The 27,682-nt window shown below is 44.3% G+C and overlaps 1 protein-coding gene across 3 annotated transcripts in view; it reads right to left on the bottom strand.

Annotated features, from left to right (window-relative positions):
* Positions 1 to 27,682, bottom strand: part of zfhx3b (zinc finger homeobox 3b) — a 462,160-nt gene that overhangs the window by 5,895 nt on the left and 428,583 nt on the right. For all 3 annotated transcript variants that reach the window (XM_080186784.1, XM_080186783.1, XM_080186785.1), the window contains exons 7-9: positions 25,191 to 25,391; positions 8,046 to 8,166; positions 574 to 5,976 (exon numbers count right to left, since the gene is read on the bottom strand). In XM_080186784.1, coding sequence (XP_080042910.1) covers positions 574 to 5,976; positions 8,046 to 8,166; positions 25,191 to 25,391 — 5,725 coding nt within the window. The remainder of the gene's footprint in view (positions 1 to 573; positions 5,977 to 8,045; positions 8,167 to 25,190; positions 25,392 to 27,682) is intronic.

The following is a 27,682-nucleotide window of genomic DNA, read 5'->3' as shown; positions in this document are numbered from 1 at the left end:
ATTAATCTATGGGCTAGATTAGTGCCAATGTCACAAAACCTGTCAGCAAGTCAGCTCCTATCAGTTTACAAGCTGGAGATATTATTCCATTAACAAGGTTGCTATTTCAGGTTGAATTGGCTTTGTTTGGTGGTTCTGTTTTATTGCATATGTGTGTGTGGTAAAAATGGAAGAATAACATGCATGAAAGGGACATTTTCCATTTTGCATATAGTGAATAAAGCACTGCCAGGTCAGGTTTGGCTCATCCTGACAAAGTACTTTAGCCCCAGTCTCAGAAGAGCATCTCCCAACCCATTCCCCACATTCTATCCTTGGTGCCTTCTAGAGCAAGATTGCAAAAAAAAAATTAATATCAAATGTGTAACAATTTATTGTCATGGATTAGATCCTCTGCAATTTGTATAAACCATTTTTGATAGCAGCCTTCAAAGACAGGACACCTTCATCCTATCTGTTGGGCTGGATTTGACTCCAGGTGATCCAAGTTAAATTTGTATGGTCGGCAAATATCAGATTGAAATCTACCAAGAAAGCTACATTATGCAAACTTAAACCATTAATGCTACCCACCTGAGTTAGATGAAGTAAAGCCAGGTAAAGATGAAGGACTGCCCACACCTGGCAGTAATACAGGTGAAATCCCTGGCAATGTTGGGTAGGCAGTAGGAAGATTAAGAGCTTGTACTGGTGGATTATCAAACAAGCCTTGCTGCTGAAGTGTTTGCTGCTGTGCCGTCAAACCAAGAACCTCATTAGCCTTCTTAATACGGTCCAGTTCTTGTTGGGCCATTAGCCGGCGGACAGTGGCTGGATCAATGTATTCAACTTCTTTGTCCAGCTGACTTCCAATGGTCTCCTTCACTTTGGAGATATGTTGCTGAGAAAAGATATGATCTCGCACAGACAATCGGGCACTATACTTGACGCCACACAAAGTGCACTCTGCTTTGGGTCCTTCATAAGTCGTCTGATTGATACCAAAGTGTTTTGCCATATTCAGCTTGGATTTCTTCTCCTTAGCCCGAGCATTTTGGAACCACACTTGAACAACTCTTTTTGGCAGCCCTATATCGTTTCCCAAGACCTCACATTCCAGCATGGTTGGCGTTCGATAATCATTAAAGCAGGATTTCAGCAGCTTGAGTTGGAGATTTGTCATTTGAGTACGGAAGCGTTTTTGCCCTGGACGCTCATTGTCCACATGCCTTTGCAATGTGCTGCTTCCACCAGGGCACGGTGAGGAGGGATCAGCAAGGCTGGAGGTCTCACTGTAATCAACTGTACACTCATTTTCCAACTCTTTAGCACAGTAACTGGGCGATGGACTGACCAAGCCAGATGATATCCTGTCTTCATTGTCTTGTATTGATGATTGCACTATCCTCTGAAGACCCTCTGCTTGATAAAGGACAGGTTTGGATTCAGCCATTATTCCTGTTGCGCTGTCATTGTCCGCATTGGCTTCATCCCCAGTTGTAGTGTCAGTGATAGCTGTGTTGACTGAGGAACAATCATCATTATCAAGCCTGGCTTGGTCAAATCCCAAGTTCACTGAAGAAATTGTAGGACCATCAAATTCCTCAAGCCCCTCCACTTTGATAGATGATGGGCTCAGGAGAGCTTTGGGTGAAAATTCCCCGCTTTTGTTCACCGGTGAGAGGGTAGCAGACTGACTGTCACTATTCATTGAGGATAGCTGGGCAAAACCGGAGCAATCGGTCGGATCTACCTTCAGTAGGTTTCCTCCGTCGCCATCGGTTGACAGGACAGAGGACATGATCAGGCTGTAGCCGGCACGTTTGGCTTCGTGCCAGTGGCGTGATCGGATGTGGGCTTCCAGTGCTGTCTTGGCTTTAAAGAGGGCTCTGCAGAATGGACATCGCCTGTGAGCTTGCGCAGGACCGACAGCCCGAAACTGTCCTTTCCTTTCCCGAGCGCGGGTGTTCTGAAACCAAACTTGGACGACGCGTTTTTTGAGACCGACTTCGTGTGCAATGTGGTCCAACATCTTCCGTGTGGGGTTGGAATCGAGCAGGTATTTCTGATAGAGGATTTCCAATTGTTCTGGGGTGATGGTGGTCCTTAAGCGCTTGTCCCTCTGAGGCTCATCGCCGTTGTTCCCACTGTCGTTATCCCCGGGACTAACACTCGCCTTTTCTTCCAGTTTTCTTTTGAGTGTGTTCATGGCGGAATTTGGTGTGGATGGTGAGGACGCGGAGCTTGTTGCGATCTGAGGTAGAGTTCCTGAAAGTATCTGGCTGGCTAGCAGAGGGTTGGTGGGGTCAAAAAGCATGAAGGGCATCTCGATGGGCCGGTCTAAGAACTGGGGGTGCACAAACTGGTTCTGCGCGGAGAGAAAATGCAGTTGCTGATGCTCTTGCCACAGGTCGAAGGTGGGGAATGCCAGCTTGCACTGGTCACACTGGTAATGAATCATCTGTGGAGGTAGGTTTCCAAGCTGCTGTGGTGTCGAGGTGTGAAGGGGGTTGAGGGAGACGTGGGGGAGCTGAGATGGGCTGGGGATGGCTTGGGGTACAGAGCATTGCTGCTGCGACTGTGAGGGTGAGGAGAGCTGGGGGGCCTTCTGCTGCGTTACCTGTGTCTTCTGATCTTGTTGCGGCTGCTGCTGTACCTCAGGTTTTGGTTGTAACAGCTTCTCTTGTGAATGCTGCTGCTGTGTATCAGGAGATTCGGGCTGCTTTGGTTTCTCGTCGGGTAACTCTGGATTGGAGACACCTTCCTCCTTCTCGGGCGCGCTCCCAGAGGTGACATTTGATGTTGCCGTTGAAGCACAGACAGCTGAGGTCATAGGAGTGCTGCAGGATGAAGCAGAGGGCCCTGACATCTCAGATGCGTCCATGGAGTCCTCAGTCTGACTGTCGTACTGACCGTCGTCATCTTCATCTTTGTAGCACAGTTTTTTTTGGTGTTTAATGAGGTCGAAGATGCGTTGGAATACCAAGCTGCACTTTTTACACTGGTAGTTGAGATTATTGGTGCGGATGTAGCGGTCGTTGGACAGCTCGCGGCGTTCGCCCTCCTTGCCATCCCCTTGGTTCTCGTAGTTCTTGCGCGCCTTCTGCCGCGCGTTTTGGAACCACACCACGATCACGCGAGTCGGCAGGTTCAGCAAGTTGGACAGTTGCTCAAACTCGTCGTCCTTCGGGTAGGCATTGGCGTCAAAGAAATCCTGCAGGACCCGCAGCTGGTAGTCGGTGAACCTGGTGCGGGTCGACCGGTTGCTTCTGTAATACTCTGCCCTGGCAGGTTCCGGGGAGGGGGGCTTCGAATCCGCCTTCAGGTCTTCTAGTGAGGTGACGGGGGGATTGTTGAAGTTGTAGGGCGAATCCTTATTGCGCTGCCGCTCTTTGAAGAGTGTGTTTCGGAACCAGTGCTTAATCACCTTCTGGGGCAACCCTGACTTGTCTGACATTTCTTTGATTTGGTCCTCGTTGGGTGAGTTGTTGATGTCAAAGTAGCCCCGGAGGATTTTGAGCTGTTCGTCCGTGATGCGCGTGCGTGGCCGCTTGTTCTGTTGCTGCTGCAGGAGGCTGGGGTTCAGCTGCTGCTGGTAGAGTTGAGCCAGGTCGGCGGGTTTGGGCTCCACGGGGGTGAGCTGCGAGGGCAGCTGCGGCGGGAGAGACTGCAGAGGCATCGACTGCATCAGCAGCGGGGAGAAGATGGGCAGGTCCATCGGCATGGAGAGCTGAGATATCGACACCGAGGGCTGGGAGGTCGCGATCGCAGGCGGCGTGTGGGCCGGAGCACTGGACGGGAGACTGGGGGCGCTGGCCGGCTGGGGGGGTGCTGGCGGCGGGGGCGGGGGTGGGGGTGGAGGCGGGGGAGGGGGAGGGGGGTCCGGCGTCTGTGGCCTCAGGGGGTACAGCTTGTCATAGCTGTCCCTGTACTGCTTGGCGAAGTGCTCAAGCTCCTCGAAGGGCAGGAACTGCTGGTGCACGTGCTCCTGGTGGCTCTTCAGGATCAGGATGTTGGAGAACATCTTCCCGCAGCTGTCGCACTCCAGCTTGTCCACGTTGTCGCTCAAGCCGTTCTTGCTTTTCTTCTGGACCTTCTGCTTGTTCTCGTTGTACTGGATGACCAGCTCGAAGCCAAAGTTCTCCAGCAAGGCCTTGGTGGCGTTGCCCCGGGCGTCAGAGGGGATTCGGGGAGGGAGCAAGGACGCTTCGGGCGCAGTCTGCTCTTTCCTATCTTTGGATTTGTGCGCCTCCACGGATATCTCCTTCGACATCAACCCTTCGTCGGATTTCTCCGAGTTTTCCTTGTCCTTGTGCCCGTCTTTGTCTTTGATGACCGCCTTTGGTTTCTTGTCCAGCTGCTGGCTTTGTTGAAGCAAGTTTGCATGTTGCGGTGTCAGTGAGGACTGTTGCCCTTGTTGTTGGATCAGCTGGTGCTGCAGGCTCTGGGCATGGGGTTTCACATCTTCCAGCAAAGTGTTAGTGCCCGGCATTGTTAACGTGGCACTGCTGGCTGGTATGTTGATCTCTGGGTTCAGCTGGAACTCGGTGCCCGGTATATAAAACGGAAACAGGAGCTGCTGTTGCTGGAGCTGCAGTAGCGCCTCAGTGGTCATGGGAAAATGTGGGAGTAAGGCTGGATTGAAGAGCTGGGGCTGGAAGAGAGCAGCTTGCTGAAGCTCTTGCTGTAGCTGAGCCTGGACCTGGGCCTGAGCCTGGGCTTGGGCGTGAACGTGGGCCAAGGTTTGGACCTGCTGCTGTTGGGTCTGTTGCCGGGATGTGATCATGTCAGCTATTTTCCTCTTGCTGGCATCCTTCTGTTCCAAAGATGTGGCAATGCTGGTCGCAATCGAGTTGCTAATTGTACACGTTCCAATGGAATCGGTCGCGATCTGGCTTCCGCTCATTAAACCTAAGCTAGAGGTAGCACTATATGTAACTCCACATCCACTGCCACTTATGCTAATGTCAACGTTACCATTGCTATTGCCAATTGGGCTCGGGCTAGATGTTGACAATGCTAGAGTAGCACTACTGTTACTACTGGTACCACCAGCACTTCCACTGCTACTAGCAGCTTCTAACTTTGCTGCTCGTGCTTTGGTCTGGTGTAACACTGATCTCATATGGATTTCTAGGGTCGAGCTTTGGCTGTAGGCCACGTTGCATGTGTTGCACTTAAAAGGCTTGTTATCCGGGCTGCTTGTTGGCTCAGATTGACCAGTAGCAGATTCCTGAAGTGCCCTTTTCAGCTTGTGCAGGTGGGATACAGAATTGTAATGGACCAGCAGGATGTTCTTTTGCGTGAAGGACTCCTTACAAACGGTGCACTTGTAGGGGCGAGAGGGATCCAGAAATTTCTCCATCGTGAAATTGGGGCCTTTCCTGAATGGCAGAGCCCGCTTTGGCTCAGATCCGGAATCTTCTTGGACGGAGCCAGAGTCGCTTCCGACAGGGCTCTGCTTCTCGTCGGAATCACTCTCCTCATCTTTATCCTCGTCTGCCCCCAGAGCCTGGTCTTCACTAAGAGATGCATCACCCAGGGCCACAACGTCACCATTGACCGCAAGTCCGCTATACAACTGCTGGATGTCACTTTCACTCAGTTCCAGGTGGCTGGTCTCTAGGTGCTTTTTCAAGGCTTGAAAGGTACGGAAGCTGCGCTGGCACAGACTGCACATAGTGGCAGCTCGAATAACATGGTATTGAGAGTGCAGTTGGAGTTTTTCAATGGTCTTGAAGGCTAGGCTACACTGATTACAGCGGTATTTGTAGACATGACGATCTGATACAGGTAGTTGGGGCCTTTTTGCATGAATCTCATTGAAGTGGGCCTGAAGTGCAGTGGAAGTCTTAAACAACTGGTTACATCCTTTCTTCCAGCACAGGAACCCAGCATCATCCTTCACTAAATTCTGGTCAACAGAAGACTTTGGTTCCATGCTACGCTCTGTACTTTCCGAAGGTACACTGCTCTTTTCTGGTGGATCTGATGTTTCTAATGAAAACAAATTTAATGAGAACTATCAGTGGGTAGTGTAATTTCTAATAAGTCCCACTTCTAATTTGCTTTTACTGAATATGAGACTCGTAATCGCCATATTGACTAAAAATTTAGATTTATAATACCATTTGTGCATTGTACAGCTCAATACCAAAATACAATATGTAACCACTTCATTAAAATACCTTAAATATTTTATAGCAATTTTTATTCAATGGTTTGTTTTTTAGAAACAGATCAAATTGATAAAATTTACTGGAGTTTATTTTTCTTATCCTCAAGAAACCAATAACTGGGGCCAATAGCCATATCACTTACAGAGGCAGTGATGTTTCTGCTACTTTGCATTCAGCTTTGTACACACCCGTGTTATCAATACGCTAGGTCTTCAATATCATACATTTCGTTATAAGATCATTTAGCGTGCCTCGAGATTCAGCTCATTTTGGCACTGTGCTGTAACGCGGTGAAATGGTTATACAACCAGTTTTGAAGCACAAATTGAGTTTTTTTTTAAGTTGGCACCGGCGTTTTTGATGAGGCAATGCTAGGTGCATGTAACAATATTCACTGCCAAGGTGAAACTGCTGTTTATGTTAGCACGCTGAATAAACAGGAAGAACATTTCCAAAAACAGTGGTGACTCCATAATCTGACATTTGCCAAAGGTAGATTCTGATGGAAAAAAACAAGCCTGGATGCACACAAATCAGGCAGCCCTTATTCTAATAAATTTATAGAAATATCTATTTCATTTCCCACATTAAGGGATACAATTCCAATAGATACAACTAATTCTACAAAATACTTTGGTGTTCAAATTCAGAATTGTTAGCTGATTGTTTCATTCACTTTGTATTGCCATTGAGATTCACTTCCTGCAGTCTGGTTTCAATATTTTTACTTTAAAAGCTAGCTTCTAGCAGCTTCATGGAACAGGAGTTGCGGAAGTGAAAAAAGAAAGGCAGATTCAATAGTGAAGGAGTTAAAAGGGCACATGGTAAAATGAATGTGCCCCTACTAGAATGAAGGTGTCAGAATAAAACTACTGATACTGAACTGTAAAATGGGGATAACGTTGAAATTCAAAGATGCTGGAAGACTGAAGCTTGGAATGCAAAATCAAATGTTTGTAAGTTGACAACTTTTGCTCACAGAAAGTCTTTCAGGACACAATCTGACCTTAAAGAAAGTACAGATTATGGGGTTCACACTGATAAACAGACACAAGGCTCTACATTAACTTTCAGAATATTGACCAGTGGAACAAGATACCTCTTAACACATTTCCCCAAAATTGCTAAATAATTGGCAACGGCATGAACAAACCTCTCTTCTTGGATGCACCAAGTCTAAAGCAGTACAAGCTAACTCGCTCACGTGAATTGCCCATTCAACTCTAAAGACTGTGTGGAGTTAGTTTTAACTTTTGGGCTGGAGCATAAAGAAAGAGAGATACTGGAGCAGATGCCCGACATACACTCCGTACCATTTTACTATCCTCTGATTCCGCCTTTGGGAAACATAACGAATATCTGATTGGCTTAAACACACAGGTTCTGCATAGCAATATTCCACCCAATGCCTGGGTATTTTCATTTTGCAATGTTGCCCGTAAGGAATCCAAGAGTAGAGCATTTGTCAAGGTAAGTGTGATACATATGAATCTAAGAGAGTCCCAAGGTGGAGGGAAGAAACTCTCCTTGTTAACTTACAATTGTTTCAGAAACTGATCTGAATCAGGACTTTTAGAATTTTGTGTGCAATATCATTATCAATTTTGGGTCATTTGTTTATATATTGCCTACTTATGCAAGTGATGGACAAAGTTTGGCTAATACGCGATGATGCTTACTTGCCCTAGGCAAGTGAGCAATGGTTAATGTAGAGCCATAAAACATTAATAATAAACAAATCAATATGCAACATTTTCTCTGATAATGCAAAGTCATTACATTCTATAGCCTGACTTGTGTAAAAACAATGACAGTACAAGCTGCAGAATGATAGGTACTCAGCAATGCATTTTACATTTCCCGTCTGGCTGCTAATAACCAACATACCTAGTAGTTTTGTGGTGTCCTCTGCATTGGAGCTTGTTGCAGTCACCGAATGGCTCTCTCTCTCTGGAACAGTTGTAGGGAGAAACATGGTGCTTGGCATCATCATCTCTGGTGTGGTTACCTAAATAAAATAATTTTAATAATTAGGAAGAAGCACCTAGCTGGTTTAATCAGGCTCCAACAACACATTGTGCACTCAGTACATAATACTCACTTTGGAATAATGCCCCAAGAATACAAGGGTCTATGAAGAGAAAAACATGAACAACGCAGGAAAGTCCTACACCTAGAAAACACATCATTCCTATTTTTCAAAACTTCATAATTTGATTACTGACATGTTATCATGTATGCAGAGTCATGTATGCTATAGCCAATTAAAAAGACTAGCTAAGAGAACCCACCTGACTTCCAGAAAGAATTTTGATAAATTAATCCTTCTGAAATATCTATATTATACTATAGAGTATCAGTCATTAACTGGAGAACTTAATGGGGAACAAATTAGACACAACTTTCTCCGACTTGATTATTTTGTTAAGATTTAATGGTTTTAAATTTCATTTCTTTTCAAATTACAGTAAGATTTCTCCCTGTTCAATTAAATTCCCTAATTCATTTAGTGGACTGCTAATTCTCACAAATAGCTTTTCCTTCAGTGCTCTGTTTATTGTCCCTTTGAAGATTCATCTTTTGTTTCTTCTAACTTTCAGATATGGGTCTTACTTGCCCATCCTCCTCCCTACATTAAATAAAAGCAAATTACAGCGGATGTTGGAATCTGAAACCAAAAGAGAAAATGCTGGAAAATCTCAGCAGGTCAAGCAGCATCTGTGAGGAGAGAAAATAGCTGACGTTTTGAGTCCAGATGACCCTTTGTCAAAGCACCAAAATTACTTTACTAAAGACACGTATTGAAAATTCGGTATTCGGTGCACTCCCGCTACAAGACCCTCCACCCTTCCTCTCAAGACCAAGATGAACTTTTTACAACTCTCAATCTTTTCCTTTTTCTATATGTATTAGCCTATACAATTCAAGTTTTGTTTCATGCAATATTGACTGATCATCTTCACAACTCATTTTATCGTGATATCCTATATATTTAATTCATTCATAGAAACATAAAGAAATAGGAGCAGGAGCAGGCCATTCAGCCCATCAGGTTTTCCCCTCCATTCAGTACGATCTTGGGTCATCCTCTATGTCAGTGCATACTCCCACACTCCCCCCATATCCCTTGATGCATTTAGAGTCTAGAAATCTATCTATTTCCTTCTTAAATGTATTCAGTGACTTGGCCCCCACAGCGTCCTTGGTAGAGAATTCCCCCGGTTCATTGCCCTCTGACTGAATAAATTTTTCCTTATCTCGGTCCTAAGTTGCCTACCCTGTATTTTGAGGCTGTGACCCCTTGTTCTAGACCATCCCAGCCAGAGGAAACATCTTTTCCTGCATCTTGTCTGTCCAGCCCTGTCAGAATCATAGGATTCATACAGTGCACAAGGAGGCCATTCGGCCCGTCGAACCTGCACCGACAACAACCCCACCCAGACCTTATCCCCATCTTTACCCTGCTAATCCCACTGACTAAGGGCAATTTAGCACGGCCAATCAACCTAACCTGCAGATCTTTGGACTGTGTATGGAAACCACAGCAACTGGAGGAAACCCCATCAGACACAGGGAGAACGTGCAGACTCCACACAGTCACCTGGGGCCGGAATTGAATCCTGGATCCCTGGCGCTGTGAGGCAGCAATGCTAACCACTGTGCTGCCCCAAAATCAATGTCAGGACTGGGATGTTATGGTCAGTGTTCCCTAAAGGACCCTGCACAACAGGATTATTAATGAACCCCTTCTCTTTCTCTTTACATAGTATAACATCACGGGATATGGGTGTCGCTGATTCATCCAGCATTTATTGCACATCCCTAATTTCCCTCAAGAAGGTGCTACCTTCTAGAATCACTGCAGTCTATGTATTGTAGGAACACCTGCAGTGTTGTTAGAAAGGGAGTTCCAACATTTTAGCCCTGTGACAATGAAGTTATGGCATTTTGGTTCCAAGTCAGGATGGTGTGTGACTTGGAGGCGAATTTGCAGACGGTGATGTTCCCATGCATCTTCTTTTAGGTGGTAGAGGTTTCAGGTTCGGAAGGTGCTGTCAAAGGAGCCTTGGCGAGTTGCTGCATTGCATCTTGTAGATGGTACTGTGCATCAGTGCTGGAGAAAGTGAATGTTAAAGCCTTGAATGGGGTGACTATCAAGTGGGCTGGCCTTGTCCTGGATGGCATTGTTGAGTGTTTTTGGAGCTATTCATTCAGGCAAGTGGAGAGTGTTCCATTACACTCTTGGCTCATGCCAAGCTTCAGAATTCCCAGCTTTGGACCTGGTCTTGCAGCCACATGACTAGACTAGTTCAATTTCTGTATTATGGCTTTTGGCCCTCCACTTAAGTTTTTAAGAATAAAATTGTTATGGCTGAACAATAACTCTTCTCTTGTGCTGGTAAAGGACCTGTTTAAGTGGGTATAATCATCGTCAGTTTACCAGCATAATCAGAGATGACTGGCTCTTGCATGTGTCGAATCATCCGTTGTTCTAATGGAGCCTGATTGCAGGCCTGCATGGCTTTCTACTGTGCGAGAAAGAATGAATTGACTGATTTTGTTTGGATTGCCCAGTCTTTCAAGCCTGCCTTTTGTATTTGCTGCCTGAAGGAAACACCATTACTTTAGATTGCTTCCCAGGTAGGTTATTTTTGTACCTTTTTCTCCAAGCCAGTGGTAGGTAGGCCACATTTCCTGAGGGCCGCCTTCAAGGAGCCCTTGAACCTTAAAAATCTGTCTACTTCACAGGGACATCCAAGTTTAAGTTGCGAATACATGACCACATTAGGGATTTTATCATCTGTCATGCTTACTATATGACCACTCCATCTGAGCTGAACTCTTAACGATGAGCTCTTCAATTCCTGACATTTCTGCCCCAGTGTTGGGCACTTAAGAATCACAGAAGCCCTACAGTGCAGGAGGAGGCCATTTGGCCCATTGAGTCTGCATCAACAATAATGCCATCCCAGGCCCTATCCCCACAATCTCTTTGTCCTCCTATTTGATGCCCATGATATTCCGAATGCATCTCATGTGGAGACTCTCCAGCTGCTTAATGAAGTAGGTAGTGCAGATCTCACAGGCATGTAGGAGGATAGGTATTTACACAGCTTTGAACACAGCAATGGAAGCAAAATACTACGACTGCTGGAAACCTGAAAAACCTCAGAGGGTCTGGCAGCATCTGTGGGAAGAGAAACAGAGTTAATGTTTCAAGTCCAAAGAGGTAGCCCATTCCCTCCAGTTCTGAAGAAGTCATATTGGACACGAAACATTAATTCTTCACAGATGCTAACGGACCTGCTGACTTCTTCCAGCATTTTGTGGTTTTGTTTGTACACAGCAAGTTTTGTTGTTAAGATACCTCCCCCCATGCTGATCCTATAGTTAAGAAAGCCCACCAATGCTTCAACTTTCTCAGAAGACTAAGGAATCAGCTACGAGTCTCATCAACTTTTACAGATGCACTATAGAAAGCATTCTTTCTTGTTGTATCACACCTTGGTATGGCTCCTACTCTGCCCAAGACCGCAAAAAACTACAAAGAGCCGTGAATGAAGCCCAGTCCATCATGCAAACCAGCCTCCCATCCATTGACTCTGCCTACATTTTCCAATACCTCAGAAAAGTAGCCAGTATAATTAAGGACCCCACGCACCCTGGACATCTCTTCTATCGCGACAAAGATACAAGAGTCTGAGGTCACTTAGCAACCAACTCAAGAACAGTTTCTTCCCTGCTGCCATCAGGCTTTTGAATGGACCTACGTCACATTAAATTGATCTTTCTCTACACACTATGACTGTAACACTTAGGGTGGCACCGTGGCACAGTGGTTAACACTGCTACCTCACAGCCAGGGACCCAGGTTCAACTCCGGCCTTGGATCACTGTCTGTGTGGAGTTTGCTCCAGGGGCCTGGGTTCGATTCCTGGCTTGGATCACTGTCTGTGTGGAGTTTGTGTATTCTCCCTGTGTCTGCGAGAGTTTCCTCCGGGTGCTCCAGTTTCCTCTCACAGTCCAAAGACGTTAGGTTAATTAGCCATGCTAAATTGACCCTAGTGTCAGGGGATTAGCAGAGTAAATATGTGGGGTTACTGGGATAGGGCTTGGGTGGGATTGCGGTTGGTGCAGGCTTGATGGACCGAATGGCCTCTTTCTGCATTGTAGGGATTCTATGATTCTATGAATTCTATAACTACATTCCGCACTCTCTCCTTTCCTTCTCCATGAATGGGATGCTTTGTCTGTATAGCGTGCAAGAAACAATACTTTTCACTGTATACATGTGACAATAATAAGTCAAAATAAATCAAATCAAATCTCATTTCTTCCACAGTCTCTGCATGAAAGGGCAAAAGCTGAATTTGATCTGGCAATTGGATTTGCCACTTTGTTATCAATGCAGACGTTTCTGAAGCACGTATCTTGTGCATTTGAGGTAGATGAAATTATCTACTGCCTTTGGGGCTGTGTCATTGATAGTTATAATAGGTGGGCATTGTCAAAATTTGGTGGTGATTGGTGGGGTATCTCTGTCTTCCTTGAACTGAAGGTTCACCTAAAGTCAAGATGCTTTTGAAAAAGAGCCCATTATCCTTTGAAGGCCATGCTCACAGGGTGATAGTGTGAAATATATTTAAAAATGGGCATTATATATCTGATTTCCTTTAGGGATAGTTTGTGTCTTATTTACAATAAAATAAAGTCATAGCAGTACTCAGCTATATCTAGTTTATGCTATCCTGTTTTTGAAATGTTTCCTACATTACAACAGTGACCCCATTCTTTAAAGTTAATTCTTCACTGCAAAGCATTTTGAGCTTTCCCATGGTGAGGAGAGGTTCTTTCTTTATTCACTCATCTTCACGGACGTCACTGGCTGGGCCAGCATTTGTCGCCCATCCCTAGTTGCCCTTGAACTGAGTGGCTTGCACGGCCAGTTCAGAGGGCAGTTAAGAGTCAACCACATTGCTGTGTCCCTGGAGTCACATGTAGGCCAGATCAGGTAAAGATGGCAGATTTCCTTCCCTGAAGGATATTAGTGAACCAAATGAGTTTTTCCGACAATGGTTTCACGGTCATCATTAGATTCTTAATTCTAGATTGTTTTTATTGAATTCAAATACAACCATCTGCCGTGATGGAATTTGAACCCAGGTCCCCAGAACATTTGCTGGGTTTCTGGATTAATAGTTTAGTAATAATAAGATTAGACCATCGCCTCCCCTCCCTTGCTGTTTAGGTGCAAGCATTTTTAATTCTTTATACATAATATGCTGAATACTGAACTAATAGCTTTCATAGCACAAGCACTCTACAAACTGACCAACAGAGATGCACTATGTTCAGCAACGTACTGGCAGCAATAAGATTGGGGGCTGCCTTCTGCTCAGCAACCAGTATGCCTTATGAGTATCCAATGAAGACATTGGAGACGCTCATTGCCAGCTGCTGAAATATGTGGCAGATAGGTTTAGGATTAGATGCCACATAGTGGGGTATTTAACAACTTCTCTGAGACAATATCCTTCATTCGCACATGCCAATGGCACTGTGGGGGCTAAGGGGTTCTGACGATTGGCGATGCAATCTGCTCAGAAAATTTGAATTTCTCAGGCAAAAGCTGCATGTTGATTCCTTTCAGATATATATCGCCGACAAATGTAACAACAGTGTATACAACATTATTGTGGCAAAGAAGGATGGGTCTATTGCATCAGCAAGCTTAACAGTTCTAAGAAATTTTGAGTGTCAAGATAGGAGAGTATTATCCTAGTAGCAATCCAATATATAAGCATCATCTGTGCAAAAGTAAACCTCTACAACACTTATTTACATGGTAATAAAACATCAACTTCTGCAATACAAAAGTCATTAACTACACAAATTGGTAACACAAAGCAAAGGTAAGTTTTCTGGCCTAAACAGATGAGTGAGATAACCGCACAAGGGGCAAACACTTAAAGATTCGTTGAATAATAATGGTCTCTCAAACTGCAAGTGAAGACCAGTTGGAAAAATAATATTTGGATATTCTAATGCAATATTGAAATTAGAATGTAAGCTTTAGCTGCCATGAGGCAAAAAATGACTTTTGTACTTGAAAGGTGAAAGTCAATCATGTGTGAATGACAGCAAGAACAGACAAAAATTCATCAACTCTGTTATTACACAGAGCCTATTTAATCATAATCAGTGATTAAGTTTAGAGAAAGCAGTGTGGCTGCACAGTGCTTGCCTTCACTTTCATTCAATTAACTGTTGAAAAATAATAATCAAGTTCTCTTGCTACTCTGCATTTTAATCAGAGGGCACATTTTACAGTCATTAACCCTTTTGCAAAGCAATATCTAAAGACCGATCAGCCATTTGTCAACAGAGATTGAAATGCTGAATTTGGAGAAGTTTAAAATAATGAAGGCAGAGGGTAGCTATAGAAATACGACTGGGGAATTAAATTATTACACTGTGTCATATTTTTTCCATTTTTTTTTCATTCATTCGTGGGACGTGGGCATCGCTGGCTGGCCAGCATTTATTGCCCATCCCTGGTTGTTCTTGGAGGGCAGTTGAGAGTCTACCACATTGTCGTGGATCTGGAGTCACATGTAGGCCGAGCCCCGTTAAGGGTGGCAGATTTCCTTTCCTGAAGGACATTAGTGAACCAGGTGGGTTTTTCCCACAATCGATAATGGTTTCATGGTCATCAGTCAATTTTTAATTCCGGATAATTTTTATTGAATTCAAATTCTTCCATTTGCTGTGGCAGGATTCGAACCGAAGTCCCTAGAACATTAGCTGAGTTTCAGGATTAATAGTCCAGTGATAATATCATGAGGCCATTGCCCCACACATGCCCCTCATCAAGTTTATGGTTTATTTTATTAGCATCACAAGTAGGCTTGTATTAATACTGCAATGAAGTTTCTGTGAAAATCCGCTAGTCACCACACTCTGGCACCTGTTTGGGTACATAGGGAGAATTTAGCATTGCCAGTGCACCTACCCAGCACATCTTTCGGACTGTGGGAGGAAACCGGAGCATCTGGGGAAACCACACAAACACGGGGAGAATGTACAGACACCGCACAGACAGTGACCCAAACCGAGAATCAAACCCGGATCTCTGCCGCTTTGAGGCAACGGTGCTAATCACTGTGCCACCTAACAGAGATTGCATGCAATGGGTGCCTGTAATAAGGGGAGATGCTTCAGCTTGGGAATCTTTGCATCACTGGCAATAAACTGGTGAGATTAGTGGGAGTGTTGAACTGCAGCCCCAGTGGAAATAGCAATGGTCCAACGGGAACAGTGATACTGCCCACTCTCAGGATGTCAGTGCATCTGCTCCTTTACCACCTGTCAGTGTAAATCACTGGGCCAGAAAGGCAGCTGAGCGAGAGTGTCCTGCCAGAAACCAAGGTTCTGTTGCCTGCAGCACAGCGTCACTGGCCACAAGCACCTGAACAGTCTCTACATGTGCAACAGAATCAAAAGGGTGGCAAAAAGGGAACAAGAACAATCTACACTGAGGCGTCTGTTGTCACTTTTCAGGGAAGGGGATTGGGGAAGTGTTTGAAAGTCCTGTTTTGAAATCTACTCCCTGGCCTGCCTGCCTGCAGCATATTGTTCTGCCCCATGCCTTGTTGTTCTCATTTGCCTTTATCCAAATCTATCCTGTCCGTTGATCTTTCCTGTCGCTCCTGGGACTCCAACACTCTTTACGTTGCCAGGTTCGTCAGATGTGATCCACTTTAACTGAGCCACAGTGCACAGAACCCTAAGGGCAATCTAAATCTTAGCTTTACAAGGCAACTGACAAGCTTCTGATCAGCCTGTGACTGTGAATGTATCCGAGCCAATCAGGTGTGGCAGAGTTGTGAAGGAAGTCTCATCCACAATGTGCAGGCATCACATCTCCTTGTAGCCACCTTCTGATCATCCTGGGTGGATCAAAGCACCCCAAAGGGAATAGGTGAGTGCCAGAGGATTCAGGTATCCTGCCAAATGCCAGGAAAAGGGGCACAGGTTTGTATGATTGCACACAATTGGACATCGAGGAGTGGAAGTCCCTCCAGTTCTCAAAGGCTCACGATTCAGCCTTGGGTTCCATGAGACAGTCTATCATTCCCAGGACACGTGGGAAGTCCGTCAATCTGTGTGCTGGTGTCCATTAGGAAGTGACTTGCTCTGGCAAAGGGGGTCTTTGGCGGGCCGCTTAATGAATTTGTGAGCAGCAGGTTAGGAGATCATGGGATCACATGCTCTTTCAGAAAGCCAGAGCAGATTCAATGGGTTGATTTGTCTTCTATACTGAGACCATTCTATGATGCTGCAAAACACACCATCCTCCAGCATTGCACTCATCGAGAATATCCAAGAAACCAAATACAGTCTGATAGACACTGCCACCTGGCTAAAGCCTTTATAGAGTTGCTCCTCTCACTTGCAATGCTCCAACAGGCCCATCTGATTGCTGCTCCTGCTCCTTTAAATTTGTGCCCACTCAAAAAGAAATGAATCAATAATAACACCCACAGTAAATATCATAAAATCCCTACAGTGCAGAAGGCGGCCATTCATCCATTGAGACCACACCAACAACGATCCCACCCAGGCCCTAACCCCGTAACCCCATGTATTTACCCTGACACTAAGGGTTAATTTAGCATGGCCAATCAACCTAACTCGCACTTGGGACTGTGGGAGGAAACCGGAGCACCTGGAGGAAACCCACGCAGTCACGGGAAGAATGTGCAAAATCTTCATAGCGAGGGGGATTGAATACAAAAGTAGGGAGGTCTTGCTGCAGCTGTATAGGGCATTGGTGAGGCCGCAGCTGGAGTACTGTGTGCAGTTTTGGGCGCTGCACCTGTGCAAGGATATTTTAGCCCTGGAGGGAGTGCAGAGGAGGTTTACTAGGCTGATACCGGAGTTGAGGGGATTGAGCTATGAGGAGAGGCTGAATAAACTGGGCTTGTACTCGTTAGAGTTTAGAAGAATGAGGGGAGATCTCATTGAGACGTATAAGATGATGAATGGGATGGATAGGATAGAGGTGGAGAGACTCTTCCCGCTCAAAAAAGACAGTAGGACTAGGGGGCACAGCCTCAAGACAAAGGGGAGGCGGTTTAGAACGGAGTTGAGGAGGAACTTCTTCACTCAAAGGGTGGTGAATCTCTGGAATTCTCTGCCCGTTGAAGTGGTGGAGGCTGCCTCGCTAAATATTTTTAAGAAGCGGGTTGATGGGTTCTTGATAAGAGAGGGGATTAAGGGTTATGGGGAGAGGGCGGGAAAGTGGAACTGAGCCACGACAGATCAGCCATGATCTTATTGAATGGCGGGGCAGGCTCGAAGGGCTAGATGGCCTACTCCTGCTCCTATTTCTTATGTTCTTATGTTCTTATGTACACAGATGGTGACCCGAGGCTGGAATCGAACCTGGGTGCTAAACACTGTGGCACTGTGCCACCCCACGTTAATCAAGGCAAGCAAGGGGAAAATTAGAAAGAAGCAATGGCCAAGGTCGGAACTACCTTGAAAATGAACTGACCACAATGGCACAGGGACCTTAACACCTCAGGTGATTGCTCTTTTAAATGTTGCTTCCAATCGTCTCAGCCAGTCTATGATGCTCGTCCCAAAAGTTTTCACTCAGTGGATTTATGGCTGGGCAGGATTTCTGACCTACACAGTTAAAATGAGAATGGGGCATTAATTACAACATACGGTGTGGAGCTCTCCTGTCCTGCCCAGCCCGGGAATCGTAGTGTGCAGGGAAAGTGGGGCGTGTGGAGGTGGGGGTGGGGGGGGGGGGGGGGGGGGGTGGCCAACAATGCAACGATTTGTTGAACTTGGGTGGGATTTTCCATCTTTGGGGCTAGTGCAGCAGGAAAATCCTATCCCACAGTCTCTTCGTGTATTTAATAATGAGGTACTTGTTGGTTCTGAGCAGATACATCTGTCGCCAAATTAACCCTTGACTTAAAATGGGACAGCAAATGAATTTTTGCTTTTTAGCCACTCACTTGATCCATTCTAACTGGACTGAAAGGGGTTAAAATTGGGCTCTTGGGGTTTTCCTATTTCTCATGGTGATTATACATTGCTATCAATTTTTTAAAAATCAAATTAATCTTACTTGCAACTTAACCTGAATGGCCATGCTTGTATTTTTGGCATGAAATTGAGAAAATATACACTGCCCGACAAAAATGAACCTGCCAGAACACCATTTTGAGCAGACTTATATTATCCACATACCTTGTTTACATTAAACTCAACAAATGAATGTGAAAACAAGTGCATCAAGTTCAGAATTACATTATTTTAATGGTATTTACTCAATGAAAGGAGGCTGGTAAATTTACAGGGGAGACCTACATCTCCCTTGTAAACCTATGGTCTAAAGGGATCCTGTTCCCAGGGGAAATATCAGTTCAATACATCTCTCCCCTTTTCATGAAGAAGCTGAGGCTTGACACAACCAAAAGAGAAAAATGCTGGAAAATCTCAGCAGGTCTGGCAGCGTCTGTAAGGAGGGAAAAGAGCTGACATTTCGTGTCCAGATGACCCTTTGTCAAAGCTTCCAGCATCTACAGTAGTTTGCTTTTATCCAGTGAAACTTGATGCAATCTGAATCCAGGAATATAGGCAATTCTCAAGCAACTTGCAAACGTGACTATTTCTCCTATTCTGGGTTGCAACAAACTTCCTAATCGCGCAGGACATCATAGCCGATCTTATCCTCATTTAGCATCTCTACACACACGTCAGTCATCTCCACACACACACTTTCCAGCAGGGCTCACTGAATAGAGATCAAGAATAGAAACCTGGATATCGTTTTCATCTTTTCATCCAGAAATGCTGACATCAATTGTCAAACTCCAACTGAAAACCACAGGTCAAACCAAGGATATTCCTAGCTAGAATGGCTCAACTCCACAATGGCCAAGCATTACCACTCTGAACCACCAGTGTATGTGGCAATTCATTGCTTTTGTTAATAAACATAGCACAAAACTAGGCTCTGGATTGAATTGTTGAAGCCCTGAGGCAAGATAAGAGTGATTGTCTTGACATCAAGACAGCATTCAATCAGTGGAGATCAGGGGCAAATGCTCCACTGACTGGAGTCATACCCGCTACAAAAGAAACAAAAGTTGTGATTGTGAGAGGCCAACCATCTTAGCCCCAGGAATTCGCCATAGGAACTCCTCGAGACAGCATTCTAGGTTCAACTATCTTCAGCTGCTTTATCAATTGTATTCTCGACATCATCAAGTCAGAACTGTGGCTATTCACTGATGATCGAATGTTCAACACCATTTGTAATTCCTCAAATAATAAGGCAGAAAATACCTGCTGGAAGAATGATGTCCAGGTTTGGGCAGTTAAGTCACAAGTAATCTTACTGCTGCATGAGTGTCAGATAATACCCATCTCTAGTCAGAGAAAGCCTTAACCACCTCCCCATGACATTCAGTGGCATTCCCATTACAAGCACCATCAGAATCCAGGGAGAATGGCCATTTATTTACAGTCGGTCTGACATTCAAGACCTATGGCGAATGTTTCAATTTCTGACTCCCCAAAACCTTTCCATCATTTACAAAGTAGTAATTAAAAGTACAATGGAATATTGCCTTACCCACTCGTCTGGGTACAACTGCAACAACACTCAAGACAATCAATGTCATTCAGCGCAAAATAACCTGCTCAATTGGCATTTATATGATTGGCCAAAGCAACCATTCACTCCAACACTGATACAATATAGCTGAAGTGGTAATGAGGCTACAGGGAATCAAGGGATATGGAGATCAACAGGAAAGTACAACTCTGTTTGTGATCAGCTGTAATATGATTGAATGGTGGGTTCTATGGCCTATTTCTTACACTCAAATTTGTACAATCTACAGGATGCAGTCCTGCAACTCACCAAGGTCTCTTTAACAATACCTCCCAAAACAGTGATCTCCACCACTGAGAAATGGACAAAGCAAACATATGTGAGCACTATCATCTGCCAGTTTCCCCTCCAAGTCACACGCCATCTTGATATGAACATACACTGCTGTTCCTTCTTGGCACTGGGTCAAAATCCTGGAACATCTGACTTAAAAGCATTGTGGAAATACCTTCACCGTAGGCACGTACACTACTGCTTAAAGGACAAAGGTGTGAGGGCACTAAAGGCTAGGCTGCCAGCAACACCCGCATCTCAAACCTAAACTGAAGTAAAATGTTGTCTGTTTGTAAAAATTCAAAGGCATTCGGGTGGGAGAATTGAAAGTGCAGTGCTGGCAGCATACCTTAATGAATCTGGTAATTTGGTGTGCATGGGTGAGAGTTTGGTCAGACAATAGTTTGCTATGTGAGCCCAAACTCTCCATTTGTCACTGTCCAGTGAGCAAAGGTCCCCACCAGAAACACAGACTCATTATGTTATTGAAGAGATTTATATCTTTTAACCTGGATGAATTCAATTCTGTAATGAAATCTCTGCAAGATTAGAGTTCCCTCATTAGTACTGAAGCTTACTTTATTTTAGTTATTTATTAATGTATATATTGAAACAGAAGAGGATACACATATTGCCAAGCCTTTAATGGCTAGAACTGCTCCAATATCTGAAAGAATGTTATCAGAACAATACTGCAACTTAACAGGAAGGTTTCAGCATTTCATAAAGACAATTTTTTTTGAATTACAATCTAGGTGAACCAACCTAACACAGGAAACTGTTCCTGTAAATCAATTCTTGGCAGGGTTTTTGTGTGCATTACTGGATTTAATGATCAATTAAATGATAAATAAAACAAACCCATACTGCAAATCCCACAATTAACATCCAGTATACAATATCCTCATTCTCGAGAGAGATTTGGACTGGAAGAGGTTAAGCACTTCTTTCTTCCCAAGTATTCCTCCCACACTCATTTCCATTTTGAAGTTGATTTACTTGGGGGTGGGGGGGTGGTGGCGGCGGTGGGGGCAGAATGTGTCTTTAGCTATCAGCTAGTAACTACCAGAGAAATCCCAAGGTCACTTTTAATTTAGATGATTTAATTGGCAAACATAGTTCAAAATGGCTGTCATCTCACAGGGCTCCTGTTTAATGAAGCATGATCATCTTCATTACCTGCAGTTGAGTTAGGCAGACAAAAGAACACCTTTATGCACAGTGCATAAAGAAACAACGTCTCTTCATAAAGCTTTCAAAAACCTAAAGTATTAGCTTCATAAGAGCAGTCATGTAAATAAGGGGATTAAGTGATCATGAATACACACACAGGCTGGAATTCTCTGACCTCGCCTGCATGGGATTTTCCAGTCCTGCTGCAGTGAATAGAAATCTGGCTGACCGTCAAATTCTCCGGCCTCGCTGACTGCAGTAGCAGTGCATGCGAGACCGGAGAATTCCAACCATATAATTGTACTGTAAAAGCTGCTTCAAAGTAGGGATATTTAAAACAGGCTGATGGTTAGTTCCAGAACTAGCGGTCACCGCTTTAGAAATTAAGGGTCACCCATTTAGGGCAGAGGTGAGGAGAATTTTCTTTCTCTCAGAGGACACCGAGTCTTTGGAACGCTCTTCCTCAGAATGTAGTGAAAGGAGACTCTGAACATTTTTAAGGCAGAGCTAGAGGTACGTTTGATAAGCAAGAGGGTGGAAGGATATAGTGGGTAGACAGGAAGGTGAAGTTGAGGTTGCAGTCAGGTCAAGCATGATCCTATTGAATGGTGCAGCACGTTTGAGGGGCCGTGGCCCCTAATTTCTATGTTCATATGTTAAACTCATAATTCTTTTAGAACCCCCTCAGTTCGGAGAAGTAGGGCAAACTAAGTCTACTTGGGCTAATCAATCATAGCTGGAATTCACAAAACATCTAAACATTTTACCTAATCAATGTATCTTTTCACGAATGTTAGCATCTGCTCTGTGCTCCGTTGGAAAGGTTGGCACAGAGGAATCTTCAATTGCTGCCAGTGGGCACCCTAGGTAAACTCAGATGAAGCATGCTTAAGTGGTGCGGGAAATGATCAGTGACTGGCAAGTTCCCCTCTGCTCCTCAGATGACTTGCTGCAGGTTTATAGATTTTCCCGTGGAGAGCCCCGTGTGATTTGAAGTCTAGGTCTGTGAACTGAGATATCAATGCTGCTGATCTGCCACACATATTTAATTTGCAGTGTGATTAAAAATTAATAATCTTAGAAAAATTAATCTGTTGCTCAGTTGCCGATTTATTGGGCCCCGTTATGACACCACAACATTCCTGTTTTAAGTTCTGGAAAATGTAGCAGCAGAACCTCAACGCGGGTATTGTAGATCGTGACACGTGTCGCCAGTTTTTCAGCTGCTCACTCCATAAACTGTGACCAACCTATTATTCTTTCATGTTGCTTAAGCGTTGCCAACAATTCCCTATTGTTGCTGTGTCACAGTGACTTCATGAAAATATGTGGCACCAAAACTGCACAGCTTTCAAACAAACCAGCCAAAGGACCCAATCTCATACGATAAGCACTACTTTCCGACGTCCCGAGGATGATCAGGCTGCCGGCAGTGGCAACACCAACTGGACTTGCCAGATTTCACAAGGAAGGTGGCTGGGCTGATCCATTCTTATATGCGAGGTCTTTCCGGCCACTGGTCTCAACGAAGCTGGAACACTCTCCTTGGGGGTTGTGGCTAGCTGCACAAGAGTCACACATGTTGCAAGCTGGGTGTCGCCAACACAGTTGCACAAAAGAGGTGAACCTTGCAGAGAGGCACTCAAACATTTCACGTTTAGCAAGTAAAAATTTCAGCTGTACTTCAATTTCGGGCGCATGGTGCATTATGCAGCTCAAGGGCGTGCGCTTTGGCTGTTCCTTCCAGATGCTGATGCATTCATACAAGTATCCTTGCATTATGAGTGGCCTCAGGCTAAAAGGTGTATATATTTCATGGAGAAATACTCTAGTTTTCAGATGCACTGAACTTGTATTTCGAAGGTAAAGACAGTAATAATATTTTGAATAATAATATTATCAAAAGCCAAAATGTTTTACAGAAGAAAGGAAATCCACAATATCTATCATGTCTCAGAATCACAATCAGGAATGAATTAGCATTCTTCAACTAAGTGCATTATCATAAAAGGACCTACTCTCATCATTTTTGTATCGTGTTCATTTTTTCCTAATATTGATACTGAAAATGTCTACAATGCATAATCTTCAGTATTATTAAGTGAGCAGCAAAGCGGGGAAAAATAAGCTCCCAGAAGGTTTGCATTATTCTCATTAAAAAAAACGAAACATTCTAACCATGTCATGTGTGGTTCAGGGATGTCATCTGAGAGCTCGCATGCAGGCAAGTGGATTAAGTGTACTGCATACTTTCATTAAAAGGAGTTGCTGAAGACTCTAGTAATGCTGGGAGCTCTGCAGCGTAAGCAGGAAACAGTAACCATAACAACGACCACATTACAGGCTCTGAAAAACTGACTGCCAAATCATCAGCTAAGCTACTTTTTCCTTCATTTGGCAAATACAATGCTGCATCAAGCTGTAATGGCAAAATGTATTTTCTGAATTAAGCGGTCACTTACTGTGCTTCAGAAGAGCAGGGCTTCCCTTTTATGAGCCCAGAATCCCTTTTATGCATTTATTTAGCATTTTCCTTTTGGTTCAAAGTACATGTTGCACATATGCAACACCTTTTAAACTCCATAATGCCAGCCTCACGACTAATCCAATTGCCTTCAGAAGCATGGACAAGATTTCTCATTATTTTGTCACTTTGCATTAGTTCTTAAACTTCACTACACAATTAGTCTGAGAGACACCATATGATCATGTACCTTAGTCTTTTGTTTACAAAGCCCACTCATTCCGTCCAAGGCTCTTGCACTTCCAGTCATTGCTGCAGGAGCACTTCACTGATTATTCCACAATAACTGCACAAAGCCCAATGAGAAATTTTGCGGATCATCGCTACAGTACCCTGTACGCTCTTGAAAAACCAGCTAGTTATGTAAAGGAAGTTACTTAACACCAACATGTTCAAAGCTTGAAGAGCCAACTACCCAAGTTTCCACACGTGCCCAACGTCCTTTAGGGGCTGGGGCATCATAAAAATGTCACTGTACAGAAACCCCATCTTGCAGTTAGCTAACAAATTCAGCGACAAAAACTATAAAGTGATTCATAGCGAATTTATGCTTTTTCAAAGGGACAAACAAAAAATCCGATCAGATTTTGTAACTCTTTTGTTAAACCTCTATGTCGACTGTGTCATATTCCCTCACAGTATTAGTAAGAGAATGAGTTCTGCATTAAGTTAATGAAAGATACATGTAGACCTGAAGATAGGGGACTGCCAACAATCCTCACTACATTAGAAGCTCTGCAGTCACTCACACTGAAGCTCCGACTTCCTCTCTTTACTGCTAATACTCTTAAACCTCCTTGTTGTTAAGATGAAATTGACAGATAAGTTCGGACAATCACAGTAATCTGAAATTGTCTCTTTTGTTGCCATTTATGACTGACTGAAGTACTCTGCTAATCAAATTAATGTTGAGGTGGAACTTCCTGCCCTGGCCAATTAAGCACGGACATAAGATAGCACTGGTCAGGGGCACCTTTCATCTCCTTTTATGCCCTGAATCTTCCTGATTCTAGAGTTGAAACACAGGTTAATGGAAAAATGCATGTCTGAAACATTGGATATTGAATAATGTGGGTGTTGCATTACGGCAAACCCTTTAGTTATTACAGATAATGGGAACATCTCCACATTTCTACTCCACAACACCAAAGAGTGAAATGTATCTTATAGTTTAGATTTCCGCTGTTGCTATTAAAGCTTTATGTTTCAAAGATTTATTATTGCAACTCACCACACTAAATAAACATAGTAATGCAGGCTGATTGTTGAGAAGTACAACTCTCCTGGGAGGAGTGAGACAGGAAGAGAGCATTTGAAGTCATATGTAATTGGGGCTGTGTATATTGGGTTGGACACTTACCGCCACAATGAGTTTTTCAACGCAGTCGGGTGCCACACTGTGCAAGTGAGTCAGGTGTAACTGGAGATGGATCTTGTTATTCAGCATGTCTTGACAGAGAGGGCAGCGCAGCATGGGCTGCACAGAATGTTGGGATAACACATGCATCCTGATGCGGTTTACATCAGTGTTGCTGTACTTGCAGTATGGACATTGATACATCTGGCGGGAGGGAAGAGGAAAAAAAAACGCTTAAAACTTTTTAACATTATGACAAGTATGTGCAAATAGCTCGCGTGACGAGAGATGTCTAATATCTTGGTTTCTCCTCAAAAGAGCTTTATCGAAATCCTCCTCCTGAAATCCTAAATTTAAATACTTTCCCTTTTCTAATCCCTCCCCCACCTACCCCAACATCCCCTCCCCCAACGAGTGCAGTTTCATCCAGCAATCTTGTACAGAAAGAGGGGTGGGGGGGGGGGAGGGGGGGGGGGGGGTCAGCGAATAAATTGTTCCCCTGCAAAAATAAACAGTGCTCATTTAAGGCTTCCCATAAGAATATGAGAGAAACCAAAGACCCTTTCCTATTGGGAAACGTCCAGTTTTTTTTTCTGCCTCATGGCAGAACGTATTCGCACACCAATTACTGCATCACCCAGAGTTTTAAAAAATTATTTCTCAATTAAGTGCTATTGTGCCTTACCCTTTGTAAAACTGCCATTTCTTTCCTCCATTTCTGAAGGCCCTTACTCATGCTACAGTTCCACAGGAAAGAATATCCAACCCATAAATCTCTCACACTTTCCAATTCTCTCGTCTTCCTTCTGTTCCTTCCCCAGTTGATTGAAGTTTGCACACAAGGCATTGCTCAAGCTTATATATGGGCCTGCTGTTACCTGAGCTGCTCTGGGGAGCAGAGGACCAGAGCTACAGCTTCTGGCTACTTAGTAGGGTACTTGAGTCCGATGAAGATTACCTCTACACTTGACTATTCCAATGCATGGTTGCAGTGTGATTAGCACTGCTAATCTCAGTAGTAAGGACCTGGGTTCGATTCCAACCTTAGGTGACTATCTGTGTGGAGTCTGCACATTCTCCCCGTGTCTGCATGGGTTTCCTCCGGCTGCTCTGGTTTCGTCCCACAGTCCAAAGATGTGCAGGTTAGGTGGATTAGCCATGCTAAGTTACCCCTTAGTGTCCAGAGATGTGTAGGTTAGGGGGATTAGTGGGATAAATACATCGGGCTATGGGGATAGGGTGGAGTAGGGGGCCTTGTTAAGATACTCTTGTCAGAGTCAATGCGGACACAAACGGTTGCCTTCTGCACTGTAGGGATTATATGAACACATCTCTGGCTGGCCTCCCGCATTATTCTCCATAAACCTGAAATCATCCAAAGCTCTCTGCTGTTTGTCTCTTAACTTACATCGAGGTCCAGTCCTTTGCCAGCACTATGCTCACGGATCTTCAACTAGGATTGACTGGGATGTCAATTGCCTTCTCTCATATAGTGGCATGGAACCTCACAGGTCTATTTGAAGCACTAAATCAAACTAAGGGAATCTTTGACTTGATGCCTAACTTCATGAACGAACTGCATTATAATATCCTGTGTAGGAACGTTGCAGACTGGTTTGCCAGGGCAAAAGAATGAAAATACAGGGAACTGCCATTAAAATCACAAAATACCGGATATGCATTTCGAGTTTGCCAGCATGTAAAAGGAACACAATACTTCAACGTTGCAGACCAAGGATGATGACCACCTCTCTCCCCTTCTAATGCCATCTAAACCACTGTGAATGAGATGAATGGTCTCCATGTGGAATTTATCCCCCCTTTCCTCTCAGGCACTAATGAAGCCACTGACTGTTTCCTTCATCCTTCCTTCTCATATCTAGGTTCCAGAATTCCCTTTTGAATTGAATGTAACTCCTGGATCAGTTATGAGCACCAGAAAGGTATCATAAATAACAGTGCATGGGATGTCCCAGTCTGAAGGAAATAAGTCTTTGGCTAAGAAGACTGAAAAGTGAAGAATGAACTGGCACTAGATAGGAGAGGTGGAATGGGAAGATGAAGTGTAGATAAATCATACATTCCATAACCGTCAGCAGCTACAGACGAGAATGGAAGCATCATGCACTGAAACTCCTCCTGAATTATGTCTAAATAAAAAAAAGGCAATTTCTAATAATTGTATGTGATTTAAAATGAACTTATGCATGGACATTCTCAGGAGAAATAAACAAAAAGCTAACTCAGATTGGGTGGCACGGTAGCACAGTGATTAGCATTGCTGCCTCACAGCGTCAGGGACCCGGGTTCAATTCCAGCCTTGGGTCACTGTGTGGAGCTTGCACGTTCTCCCTGTGTCTGTGTGGGCTTCCTCTGAGTGCTCCAGTTTCCTCCCATGCTCTGAAGATGTGCGTGTTAGGTTGATTGGCCGTTCAAAGTTGCCTTGCAGTGTCCCAAGATGTGTAAATTGGATGGATTAGCCACGGTAAAACGTG

The sequence above is a fragment of the Carcharhinus amblyrhynchos genome, chromosome 4 (genome assembly GCF_965287045.1).
Source record: "Carcharhinus amblyrhynchos chromosome 4, sCarAmb.v2.hapA, whole genome shotgun sequence".
NCBI lineage: Eukaryota > Metazoa > Chordata > Chondrichthyes > Carcharhiniformes > Carcharhinidae > Carcharhinus > Carcharhinus amblyrhynchos.
The sequence above is the reverse complement of the archived record's forward strand: the minus strand, read 5'-3'. Positions and strand labels throughout refer to the sequence as shown.